We start from the raw sequence: 13,721 nt of genomic DNA on the forward strand, positions 1-13,721 counted from the left end.
CCGACTAGTAGTACATGAACGCGGCAATAGATGCAGATGAGATCGCTCTTACTCCCAAAGACACCAAGCAAAATGGATTTATTTTGATGAGATTGACCACTGTTTGAGGGATGTGGAGATTGAGTGATACAATAGTGCCCTCTGCTGAAAGAACTATGTACTGCACTTGAACTCAGGAACCGTTAAAAAAAAAATCCCTGGTGTCATTGCAGCCCATCTGTCTCTGTTAGTACAGTAGGTAGCCACTGTATAAGACAAACTATAAATGCAGGCATTGAGGGGTTTAAGCTAGATCCACCCCAGGCAGAAGGACATACAGCACAACAACTTACTTTTCATTTTTTTTAATGAAGGAGATTATTCTCTCTCAATCCTCTATTAACAATCACCATTAAAAACTTCATTTAGAGTATTTACATATTAACAAATGGCTGTGCAAAACTTATATTTACATAATATACTTCCGTTTTTCATTTTAAACTGTGTTGGCCCGATAGAAAATGGACAGAGGGAAATGTATGTAACAGTTGCCAGGGGCGATGGTATAAAAACATATCAATACTGATTGACTAGCAGAGAGAAATTTTGAGAAAAGAAAATTAATCTTCTATTGACAGACCTTACAAAAAGGCCAACTGAAGTATGTACAGCTAGAAAAGTTGAATCAATATACATTTTTCCATACACTACCATCCAAAACCGTCAGAAACAACCAATTAGTATGTGCACTAACAAAATATTTAAATTATATAGAAAGTGGGTGTATACCTCTGGGGGAGGTGCAGTCCATATTCTGCATTCCATCACACATCACCATGGCAGCCAGCAATGGCCTACCTCCAAACATAAATAGGCTATTTATTGCCAACGTTGCATCAACGTCTCAGTCTCACTTTGCATTGTTGCATCAACAATTAAATTGTTAATTATTATTTACATGACTCTTTTGAAAAAAGAAATATTCATAAACCTGTTCATGTTTACCCCCCCCCCCCCTCCCCTCCCCTCCACTCCACACAGTCTACCGGTAGAAACATATGATTTGTATGAACTGTGATTGACAGGACTGTTTCCTTAGGACGTTACATGTGCACCAGAAATGAGCGAGCACACGAGCTCGCGTCCATTTCCATAACCTTTACAACAGACATGTTGACATAATCATAATAACGGATTCAAGAACAACAAAAAAAGGCAAACACAAAAGCACATGGGAAGTTATACTAAAACAGAATCAAGCAAGGCCTAAAAACTGACTGAATAACAAGTAGGGGTCCTGTAATGTTATCAGAGTTCTAGAGAGTTAGACATGTATCATTCATATGGCTTTATTTTGGCAAAAAGGCAACTCAGCAGAAGACTTGTATCAGTCAAGTAAAAAAAAAAAAAAAAAAAAAAAAAAAAAGAATCCACAGGTAATAGCACTAGAATGAATGACGATAAAATAGTCTCTAACTCTAGCCTCTATCGCCCAACAAAAGGCCCAGAGTTCCTGTTTGGTCAGGGACTTAACGTTACGAATGCAGTTTAGTACATTTGTTCGTTAACTGTGTTAAAAGGGTCCTCGCTGGGGTTCTTTATAAAAAAAAAAAGTCTAATCATAGAAGCCTCTTGCATGAGGTTAAAGGTTGGCAAAGCTATGCACCTACTGTGAATGAGGATGTATCCAGACCCAAAGGAGACCTCACAAATAAGAGCATTTCCCCCTCCAGGGCACCAGAGGGCAGTGTATGGGAGGGGACCAGGTTGCCAGTAGCTGGTCCCTAGATAACTGTGAGAGGCACGGGGTTAAAGGAGGGTCCAGAAGACCTAGTCTGAGAGGTCAGACCCACCACCTCACCTTTGAGGAGGGCGTGTAGGGCACAGCTGATGATTCATATTCCAGGCGCCGCTGGTCTGCCTTCCCTCCAGGTCATGATTGTAGGAGAGCACAGGAGAGGAGGAGGTGCCGTCACGTGTAGCTGGGCCATTTGGCTCTATAAAGGGAGCTGCTATTGGGAGCGTCTGGCCTCTGATCTGTCGGGGGGAGGTGTTATTGGAGACTGAGTCACGTGCATCAGAGTGACTGGTTTCTCTCATTAGTGTCTCGTCTCCCTGTGTGTTATTTGAGGAAGCCTTTGTAGAGTAGATGTGAGCTACTGGTTTCTCTCTCATTCTCCAGACAGAAGAGCAGGTCCCTGAGGTTGACCCTGGTGATGCGCTGGCGCTGAGGTCTGGAGCCTCCGCTATTGGCCCCACCCGACGACGAGGGACCAGAGCCAGAACCCTGCGGAGAGGGAGGGGGAGACAAGAGAAAGGAACATTCATGTTGATCTTCAAAAACATGTGTATGCATAAACCGCTATCAATCCACACGTTTGGATCCCTGTTAAGCGCAATATATAGGCAATGATCGAGCCTAGAGTAGCGGTCATGATACTCTACCTCAGCCCCGGCGCCGTTGACGGGGGACTCCATTTTCCGTTTCTTCCTGGGGCCGATGGCTGCCAGGGCCGTCATGTTGGCCTCCTTCTGCCTGATCTGATTCAGCTCCTGCTGCTGCATCTAGACCACACACACAGAGGGAACAGGCATGACACACACAACGCTCCTGTGCTTGGAGACTGAGACAAGTGACACACAGAGTATGAGAAACACTACCAATCATTAGCGTACAACATAATACGCTACTGTTATACGCACTCTGCATACAGCCACACAAACGCTCTCCTCTCACCTCTTTGGCCTTCTGTTTGAGCCGAAGCTGCTCTGGGTCCTCTTGCCGCGATCGAGACTGGGGGAGGCACGGAATTCACTATCAACACTACTGGCACTTACAGCATGAGACCACTAGATGGTGCAAAAAGGCTATGTAACATGGTTGAAGTTGAAGTTGCACCTCCACATTTCTAAGGTTAGTGCATCAATGCCTGTGGTGGTGAGTTACCTTGGCAGCCTTCATCAGGATCTCCCTCTCCTGCTCCTCCTTCCTCTGTTTCTCCATCTGATCCAGCTGCTCATAGAACTTCAGCTGGGCTCGCACGTCACTCACCTGTTCATACTTATCATCCTCCTGATGGAGAGAGAGATAATGGATTACAAGGGTAAAAATGGATTACTTTTTGTTGTTGTACTTTTTACCCTCTTTTCTCCCCAATTTTGTGATATCCAAGTGGTAGTTACAGTCTTGTCCCTTCGCTGCAACTCCCGTATGGACTCGGGAGAGGCGAAGGTCGAGAGCCATGCATCCTCCGAAACACGACCCCGACAAGCCGCACCGCTTCTTGAAACACTGCTCGCCTTAACCCGGAACCCAGCCGCACCAATGTGTCGGAGGAAACGCTGTCCTGCTGGCAAACGAAGTCAGCGTGCACACTCCCCCGGCCCGCCACAAGGAGAGCGATGAGACAAGGGCATTCCGGCAGGCCAAACCCTCCCCTAACACAGACGATGCTGGGCCAATTGTGCGCCCCTTCATGGGTCTCCCGGTTGCGACACAGCTCGGGCTCGAACCCGGGTCTGTAGTGACGCCTCTAGCGCTGCGATGCAATGCCTTAGACCGCTGCGCCACTCGGGAGTCCCCTTCAGCACTTTTTGAAGATGAAAGGCTAGCAACAATAAGGATGACAACCCAGTATCGACAGAAAACATCAGAACTTAATAGCTCATTAAAGAACACGTGAACCTCCTTCACGCTAACACCCACAGAAGCTGTGTTCTCTCACCTTGAAGGTGATGTTTTTTTGCTGCGCCACCTCCGTCACTTTCTCCAGCAGGTTCTGCAGCCGCTGCTGTGTTGCATGGGAAACGTAGTTGACAACCTCTGGCCCCAGGTCAATCACCCCAAACCTCCTACCTGTTACAAGGGAACAGGAGATGTTAAGAGATTTTAGGTACAGAGTGTGTGTGTGTGTGTGTGCGTTTATGTGGTGTGCGTCTCACCGATCTCCTGTACTCTCCGGGTTAGTGAGGTGGTGTGGAGGAAGGCCTCGTCCTTACAGGAGCGAGTCACCGTGCCCACCAGCTCAGAGTTGGTTGCCAGTATACGGGCGCTCTCCTCTGACAGGTTGACTCCAGCCATGGAGGCCACGTCATTGATATCATCATCATCTCTGGATGAAGGAGACAGGGAAAGAAGAGAAAGATAACTATTTCTAAAGGCCTCTTTTTCACTTTAAGAATTCTGAAATCATCCAACTTGTGAATGCGCGCGTGTGTGTGTGTGTGTGTGTGTGCGGATTACTTGAAGGTTCCTCCGCTTGCCTCCTTCAGCTTGTTCGTCTGTGCAACAGAGAGCATAGACTGGCGCCCCAGTGTTACCTTGGCCCCTGGTGCTAGAGCTTGTTTCACTACAGGAACTGAGACACAGACAGGGAGACAGAGAGCGCAAGATGGGGGAGGAACTGTTACATAACAGACACTCGACCTTCACACAGGCTCCTCAACCTTTCACATTGTATAATGTATCATTTACACATCAATAAGTAATCATCTTCTTCTTGGTACATCTGCTGTGAGCAGAAGAGAGGAGCCGAGATCAAGAGGAAGAGAGATGGAAGAAGAACATGTCACAGATGAGCGCTTTCTTGAGCAATATTGCATGCAGTTACATTCATCTCTCACAAGGGGGCAGTGTTTCCATACAGTCCAGTGAACACACGTAAAGTGTATTTCCATTCAAAATTATATTTTCCCTTACCCTAATTTTAACCCAGGTGCATCATGCACAGAAATGTGAGGAGGCACAAAGTATGTGAGGATGTCTCAGAGGTAGAAGTTGAGAATTTAGCTTTTTTTTTAAACTCCTGTAATCTAGAGCCATAATTATTATGCTTTAATTTGATGTCAGAAATGTGTTTATTGTCCGGCATATCTAAGCAAACTTCTTGAGCTGTCCGTTTCTCACTGACTGGTGGTAACATTTTTTAAATAAACTAAATATGCTTCTCTGCTCAAATCTGGGTAAAAGATTGAAAGGATGTGAGTACATTTAGTTTTTGCTTGCTTTTCTAAAATCTACCAACCTTACCAGCAGGCATGCCAGCTAAGATAGTTAGGCATGCTAGTTACTCTAGTTACTCTAACTTGATTGATGGCCTGAAATGGTTTATTGGTAGCTAGATATAGGAGGTTGGAAGATTGGTAACCTATTATTGATAGCATTACAGAAATCACTTTATTTTAATAAAATGTTAACAGGACATTTTGAGGGGGCACGTGTCCCTATGCCCCCTATGGGCATAACGCCACTACCTTAACCCAAACCCTAACCCCAATTCTAACCCCTAAACCTAAAATAGCCTTTGTCCTCGTGGAGACCTGAGAAATGTCCCCCACGAGGGAGAATTTTCCTTGTGGGGACTGAGATTTCCGGTACCCACAAGGATAGTAATACAAGCCCACACACACACTACTGCAGTCTCCAAACTGAATTGGTCCATCCACACAGACAGCATCGTGAAGAAAGCGCAGCAGCGCCTCTTCAACCTCAGGATGCTGAAGAAATTTGTCGTCACCAAAAGCACACAAACTTCTACAGATGCACAATCGAGAACATCCTGTCGGGCTGTATCACCACCTGGTACAGCAACTGCTCTGCCCACAACCGTAAGGCTGCACAACGCATCACCAGGGGCAAACTACCTGCCCTCCAGGACACTTACGCCACCCGATGTCACAGGAAGGCCATAAAGATCATCAAGGACAACAACCACCCGAGCCACTGCCTGTTCACCTCGCTATCATTCAGAAGGCAAGGTCAGTACAGGTGCATGAAAGCTGGGACCGAGAGACTTTTAAACAGCTTCTATCTCAAGGCCATCAGACTTTTAAACAGCCACCACTAGCATTGAGTGGCTGCTGCCAACACACTGACTCAACTCCAGCCACTTTAATAATGGGAATTGATGGGAAATGATGTAAAATATATCACTAGCCACTTTAAACAATGCTACCTAATATAATGTTTACATACCCTACATTATTCAACTCATATGTATATGTATATACTGTACTCTATATCATCTACTGCATCTTTATGTAATACATGTATCACTAGCCACTAACTATGCCACTTTGTTTACATACTCATCTCATATGTATATACTGCACTCAATACCATCTACTGTATCTTGCCTATGCCGCTCTGTACCATCACTCACTCATATATCTTTATGTACATATTCTTATCCCCTTACACTTGTGTCTATAAGGTAGTAGTTTTGGAATTGTTAGCTAGATTACTTGTTGGTTATTACTGCATTGTCGGAACTAGAAGCACAAGCATTTCGCTACACTCGCATTAACATCTGCTAACCATGTGTATGTGACAAATACAATTTGATTTGATTCATTAGCTAATAGCAGCCGGCCACAGACCGAAAACGTCGGTCTGACGCTTTCTATCATTGACACTGCCATTGTTCACACTGAGCGCGTTTGTCCCAGAGACGCCCAGTGGAAAAATAGCTAACACAGAGAAGCTCCCATCCTGCACAGGAGCAGTATTATACAGCGATGGTATATGAAAGTACTAGGGTTCATCTGAAATAAGACAACTAATACGTTATCCTTTGTATAAATTATATTTCTGTTTGAGAAATGGCTGACATTTTCATGTACAGTCATGGCCAAAAGTTGAGAATGACACAAATATTAATTTGCTGCTTCAGTGTATTTAGATATTTTGTCAGATGTTACCATGGAATACTGAAGTATAATTACAAGCATTTCACAAGTGTCAAAGGTTTTTATTGACAATTACATGAAGTTGATGCAAAGAGTCAATATTTGCAGCCCTGGCATGCTGTCAATTAACTTCTGGGCCACAACCTGACCGATGGCAGCCAATTCTTGCATGATCAACTGCTTGGAGTTTTTCAGAATTTGTGGGGTTTTGTTTGTCCACCCAGCTCTTGAGGATTGACCACAAATTCTCAATGGGATTAGGGTCTTGGGAGTTTCCTGGCCATGGACCCAAAATATGATGTTTTGTTCCCCGAGCCACTTAGTTATAACTTTTGCCTTATGGCAAGGTGCTCCATCATGCTGGAAAAGGCATTGTCCCGTCACCAAACTGTTCCTGGATGGTTGGGAGAAGTTGCTCTTGGAGGATGTGTTGGTACCATTCTTTATTCATGGCTGTGTTCTTAGGCAAAATTGTGAGTGAGCTCACTCCCTTGGCGGAGAAGCAACCCCACACATGAATGGTCTCAGGACGCTTTACTGTTGGCACGACACAGGACTGATGGTAGCGCTCACCTTGTCTTCTCCTGACAAGCTTTTCGGATGCCCCAAATAATTGGAAAGGGGATTCATAAGAGAAAATTACTTAACCCCAGTCCTCAGCAGTCCAATCCCTCTACATTTTGTAGAATATCAGCCTGTCCCTGATGTTTTTCCTGGAGAAAAGTGGCTTCTTTACTGCCCTTCTTGACACCAGGCCATCCTCCAAAAGTCTTTGCCTCACTGTGCGTGCAGATGCCTGCTGCCATTCCTGAACAAGCTCTATACTGGTGGTGCCCCGATCCCACAGCTGAATCAACTTTAGGAGACGGTCCTGGCGCTTTCTGGACTTTCTTGGGTGCCCTGAAGCCTTCTTCACAACAATTGAACCACTCTCCTTGAAGTTCTTGATGATTTGATAAATGCTTGATTTAGGTGCAATCTTACTGGCAGCAATATCCTTGCCTGTGAAGCCCTTTTTGTGCAAAGCATTGATGATGGCACGTGTTTCCTTGCAGGTAACCATGATTGACAGAGGAATGATTTCAAGCACCACCCTCCTTTTGAAGCTTCCAGTCTGTTATTCAAACTCAATCAGCATGACAGAGTGATCTCCAGCCTTGTCCTCGTCAACACTCACACCTGTGTTAACGAGAGAATCACTGACATGATGTCAGCTGGTCCTTTTGTGGCAGGGCTGAAATGCAGTGGAAATGTTTTTTTGGGGATTCAGTTAATTTGCATGGCAAAGAGGGACTGCAATTAATTGCAATTCATCTGATGACTTATCATAACATTATGGAGTACATGCAAATTGCCATCATACAAACTGAGGCAGCAGAAATAGTGAAAATTAATATTTGTGTCATTCTCAAAACTTTTTGGCCACGACTGTAGAATATGTACAAACATCAAACACAAAGGCATGACGCAGTTAAGACGATGGGACGCAGACAATACAAACGCACACCTGTTTGCAGCTGTTTGACCACCTGCGGATGTCCCATGATGATGCGACTGTGGGACTGGCCTCGGAAAGTAACCATGGGCGACTGGGTCAGAGTTACCTGAGTACTCGCCAACGCCCCCTGCTGCTGGGGCACCATCTACACAGAGAGAGAGAGGAGAGAGAGGTATAAAACATGATTCACACAATAGAGCACACCTTACTGTTCAGGCATATATTTTTAACATTGTCCTTTCTAGCATGGTTCCAGCAATTACGGTGGATGCGTAACCTGGCCAGCCCAGTGCAACTCGGCTTTGCCATGTAGATATACTTCGGGTCAACCCTCAACATAACATAGTCATATAGACTTCATGTGACAAGAAGAACAACAAGGCAACCCCCCTATACAATACATGGAAACACTGAGTGGAGTATCATTAGGATATAGTATACCAGGCCAGGCTTGCTGTGAGGTGTCAGGGCCGGGCTGATGACAGGGGACTGGTGCATGGTCCCCTTGGCCCCGGGGCTGGTGGTTCTGTTAAGAGGGAGTCTCTGTGCGGCGGCCGTGCCCCCCAGCGCCACTGTAGTCAGGGCTGTAGAGGAGGAGGCAGGCTGAACGCTGGCCTGGGGAAGCTGGCTCTGCTGGATGAAGGCTGTCGAGTCTGGGGTCATCTGACGCAGTGCAGGGAGACTCCTCTGGAGATGGGGAGGGAGAGCACAGGTCATTCCCTCATCGATATTGCATCTTCCGGGCCACTTGTATTTGTTTGGGTAGCGAGAGAATAGCTAGCTACATTAAAGAACGGAAAATCCATCGGTCTCACCTTGAGGAAAGGCACAAGATATGGCTGAGGAGAGGAGTTGAGCTCCCGATATAACCGACTGGTGAACTCCTCCGCTTCGATCTTACCTTCCTGCAGTGGTAGAAAAACAGACATCAATGTAGAAAGACAGAGTGAGGAAAAAGAGTAAGAGAGAGAGAGTGAAATGGACACAGACAGACGTACCAACAGGCTCTTGACCAGGTCCTTGACGCTGGCCGTGGTCTCTGACGACTGCTTCCCGCTGGATGCCAACTTGATCAGCGTGGAAAGGAAGTTCTTGCATTTCTTCACATTCTCCAGGGTCTCCTACACACACACACACACACACATATAAAAACCATTGCATGACCATTTAGGAGTAGACAAATGCAGGAGGGAGTAGAGGAGTGTCGTCTCACCATAGTGGTAGCGGGAGTGCCTGGTGTCCCGGTAGCTCCGGGGGTCCCTGCTCGCTGGTTGACTGCTGCTGTTGCTGCCGAGCCAGGCTGCACTTGGGCCTGACCTGGGGTGGCAGCCGCCCCACCCAGCACAATGGTGTTCTGCAGGAGAAAAGTGACAAAGGGTGCAGGGGATGAAATGAGACTAAGGGGAGAGGGTGAGATAATTAAAGAGAAGAGAGGGGGGGGTACCTACCTGCTGTAGCACAGGAGGCCTCTGGAGGACAGTAGTCTGGGCCGGGGTGCCCTGCTTGATGATGGTGGTGGGGGTCACCTGACGGGCCATGAGGGGCATCCCTGGAGCCTACAGGATAGGACAAGGGTTCTGGGGACGGTTGCACCGATGGGTGGTAACTCTACGTCACACCTTAAAATTAGACCTATTGCACGGCCTGGGCATAACCCTTCTATGAGCTATGTCTGGAAGTAGAATCTACGCCTTGTAGGGAGCAGGCGTATTCTTTCATGATATGCACAGAATATAATAGCAATCTCTGTTTTCAAAAGGATGCGAGTCTCGTGTTCAAATTTCACAACCGACGCAGGCTTTTCATGTTGCCTATGCGCAAAGTCAATAGCTACATAATGCACTTGATTGATGCTACATTATAGCATGCTAAATGTGTCTGATCCGATATTAGCGAACGAATAAGATGATCCGCCACCTCTTATTTGCCCAGACAGAAACCAAATTAACCAAACAGACAGAGATTCTGTGAAACAAAGTCATATTGATCGATCATCAGACAAGTAAAGAGCTTTTAGTCGGAATACAGCCTGGGCTACTACACGAGTGACGAGCAAAATAATCCACATGTTATATTAGGCTACCGTAGGCTACATAGCATACCAGCAAAATATTCTGATAACACTGCTCGATGAGCAAACTAGACTAAAGATCACTCACCTCAATTTTGCTAACATTTTCCCAGCTTAATTGTAACCAAATATCCAAACGGATATTCGGTGAAAACAAAAATCGGACATTGATTCATTCATCAAGATAAGTCCCCACGCTTGTCTCAAAGCAGCGCCGATAACACTGGCCCAATCATAACGGTGCTGAAATGACGGTTGACCACATATTGCTTTAAAGTATTTAAAACAGTTGGACGATTTTGGGAGTTTCAGTAAGGCACAACATGATAAATGCCTTCAACGGCATTAACTTTATTCTCATTCAGTGATACTCATTCCCAAAGCAATTATTGATTGATCCATCCAGCAGTGGTTGAGAAAATGTGCATGGCGGTGGGCTTCGCGAAGTGATGGACAGTTTGTTTAGAACTGCCACTGGGCGCTGCCTAGCAACCATCATTATTTTTTTATTTTACCTTTATTTTACTAGGCAAGTCAGTTAAGAACAAATTCTTATTTTCAATGACGGCCTAGGAACAGTGGGTTAACTGCCTGTTCAGGGGTAGAACGACAGATTTGTACCTTGTCAGCTCGGGGATTTGAACTTGCAACCTTCTAACCACTAGGCTACCCTGCCGCCCCGAAGCATCACATCTCACGAACGTGTGTTGTATAGGCCGCAGTAGTCTAGTTTTTGGTTGGTGCGACAGGTGTAAATTAACCGGCTCTGTGTCACCTCTGTTCACCTGTGTCGCTCTTTCATCCCTCTCTTTATTCAACCACACTGTGATCGCTCCATCACTGGAGCTAAGAGATGATTACAGTTTCAGTGTGTGTGTACCTGTACAGAGGTGATCTGGACAGGGGGCGTGCTGGTGGGGGTGGCTGGCCGTGGGGTCATGGGGCTCTGGGACTGAGCCTGCATCTGGGCCAGGGTCTGCTGGTGGATCATTAACAGCTGCCCACTCTCACTGCGCACCAACACCATCCCTGCACAGGGCAGAGGGCATGGAGGGGGTCAGAGATGAGGTCAAAGAGGGGTCATAGATCAACAGACATAATCGCTAAATACACCACAATTGAATAACTTCTAAAGCATTGTTTGCTTAGAATATATTAGAATATATTTGGCCACTCTTGGCATAAAAGTGGTACAGTAAAAAGTAATTATCACGAAAACTCAACTTTCAGTGGCGAGCTTAATGGTGGATAGCATTGTTAGACAGAACCAGTGAGACATGCAGTTCCAACAAAAAAATGGACACATGCTTGCAACTAGGTTACATGATGCACTACAGTGTCAGTGTGCCCCTTGACACTGGGTCAGTCCATGGTATGTGTGCTATCAGGACCACACGACAGAGAACACTAATCTGCTTTTACAAGCAAAACAAGTAGACAGAATCAATAGAATGTTCCCACAGGTCACAGTGTGCTACAGGAGCATGAACAATGGACAGCAAAGCACACACACACACACACACACACACACACACACACACACACACACACACACACACACACACACACACACACACACACACACACACAGAGTACAGTATAGCAACTGGACAGTTTGTCTGATAAACAAACAAAAGACTTGTCTGTGTGCCACAGCGATGACATGTGTAGTTGAGAATGCTAGCCATAAGTTTGCAATAAAGTTTGTTTATCACATTGATAGAGCCTTGAAAGGCTGCCAGCAAGATGCATTGTATCCCCTCTCCACTCACTGTGGCTCGCTGACATAATTGGCTACTCTAACACATCAAATCACGCTTCAATGAATCAGCAATACAATATCAACTGAGAATGGAAAAGTTACCTGGGGGGAGCTGAATGTTTTGGATGTTTGGAACATTCTGTTGGGGCTGCTGAAGTCTTGGGGCCAATACCTGAGGAGCGATCGCCCTTATCCCACCAGGACTGATTGCAATAGTCGATGGGCTTTTCGCTACAGCTGCTGCCGTCCCCGTCATCTGTGCGGTCTTTTGTATTGCCGTTTTTGGCTCCGACTTGTTGATTTGTGCTCCTGAACATGCAGGGTGAGCGACGTTGACAGATGATGTCGATGTCAGAAAGGTATTGCTCCCGCTCGGCGAGGTGACTGCTCCGGTGGTGTGCATAGGCGGCCTCACGAGCGTGACAGTGGGCACACTGTTTAGAACAGACGGCTGAGACGATACTACAGTTGAAGTGACAGCACTGTCCATTAGAGAGGTTTGAATGGAAGTTGAGGGTAAGATTACGTTTCGTTCGACCACGGAGCCTGGTCCGTTGTTGACAACTGTGACGGCGGGCACCGTGCTGCTTGCCGAGCTCACCAAATTATGAGAGTTTATTACAACGCTACTTCCATTTAAAGTTTGTACACCAGCCGACCCGGTTTTCCCGATTCCTTCCCCGTGATCGGGAACCACTGTTACCACACAACCGGCTGCCCCAGTCTTACTCTGACTGTGTCCCGCTGTCATGCCTGAGCCCGCCGCCGCCGTCGTCCCGGCCGCTGTATCCATGGTGGACCTCGTACTATTAATGACACCCGCTTGGACGCTAGTCCCTACAGCAGAGGAAACATGAGAGAAAGGGAAACATCAAATATATATAAATTGAACATATGTATTAGCAATAATTTAGTCAAGTGGTGTGGCTTAAAAAGATACGAAAACAGTCAAAAACAACGTGAAATGTGCTAACCAGAGTCAGCCGCTCAAGCTATTATCTTACGTTACCTGGTTTAACAAGCTCTTGTGAAAGTCCCATTTTGCTGTCCTGGACATTGGATTTGCCACATACAGCGGGGTTGCCAATGTGATTTGCAGCAGCCTGTACCCTGACTGCAGAGTTTCCGCGACCCGATCCCGTGAGCTCAGACTCCAAAGATCCAACTAGATCACTAACTACTTTCTCGTCCACCTCAGTGTTGAAAAAGGCATCATCCAGCAAATCCGAGCCCGCCGCCATCTTTTACCCTACCACACTCGATCGCGAGACGCATGCGCCGATTGGATACTCCGTCACTGACATCGGATTCCGGGTGCTCTGATTGGTTATTGCTAGATTTAAAGGTTGGGATAAACGTTTTATCTTGCATTTCGGAATGCTAGCCGGATGAGAATGCATCGACGGAAAAAAATTGGTACGACAGTACAGATAGGATTGCCAAATGGAAACGAACCACACGAGAAGTTACCGGTTGTACTTATTTGGAATCATTCTAGAGGAAATACATGTGATTTCTTTGCTCTTTTGAGTTGTTATTCTCGACTCAAAATGGCTGCGTAGTTTTCATTTTTTTCCAGTTCTGTCCGACAACTGCTGTTACCACACGCACGAGGGCGCATATCGTGCGCTCGCTGCTGACTGTCAAATAGAACTAGGCAGCCTGCTGCTTGACCCTCTGTCCGTCGCTGAGCTATGGAGGACAATAAAGACATCATGACATTT

General features: G+C 46.2%; 1 protein-coding gene across 3 annotated transcripts; it reads right to left on the bottom strand.

The window, feature by feature from the left end:
- Positions 1–328: 328 nt before the first annotated feature.
- On the bottom strand, positions 329–13,284 carry LOC118361382 (transcription initiation factor TFIID subunit 4-like). 3 transcript variants are annotated; one of them, XM_035741270.2, is made up of 16 exons: positions 13,007–13,272; positions 12,100–12,834; positions 11,116–11,264; positions 9,613–9,720; positions 9,378–9,518; positions 9,163–9,285; positions 8,980–9,069; positions 8,606–8,851; positions 8,174–8,309; positions 4,223–4,337; positions 3,922–4,091; positions 3,705–3,835; positions 2,927–3,052; positions 2,717–2,773; positions 2,425–2,544; positions 329–2,266 (listed from the first exon to the last, which is right to left on the bottom strand). In XM_035741270.2, the coding sequence occupies exons 1-16, from the start codon at positions 13,236–13,238 to the stop codon at positions 2,102–2,104; spliced, it is 2,844 nt and encodes a 947-aa protein (XP_035597163.2). In that variant the 5' UTR covers positions 13,239–13,272; the 3' UTR covers positions 329–2,101. The 3 variants fall into 3 exon arrangements, with proteins under 3 accessions (XP_035597163.2, XP_052339062.1, XP_052339060.1); XM_052483102.1 differs by lacking the exons at positions 329–2,266; positions 2,425–2,544; positions 2,717–2,773 and having other exon boundaries at positions 2,980–3,569; positions 13,007–13,284; XM_052483100.1 differs by lacking the exons at positions 329–2,266; positions 2,425–2,544; positions 2,717–2,773 and having other exon boundaries at positions 2,980–3,587; positions 13,007–13,284.
- Positions 13,285–13,721: the final 437 nt, after the last annotated feature.

Source organism: Oncorhynchus keta, chromosome 28 (assembly GCF_023373465.1).
Source record: "Oncorhynchus keta strain PuntledgeMale-10-30-2019 chromosome 28, Oket_V2, whole genome shotgun sequence".
NCBI lineage: Eukaryota > Metazoa > Chordata > Actinopteri > Salmoniformes > Salmonidae > Oncorhynchus > Oncorhynchus keta.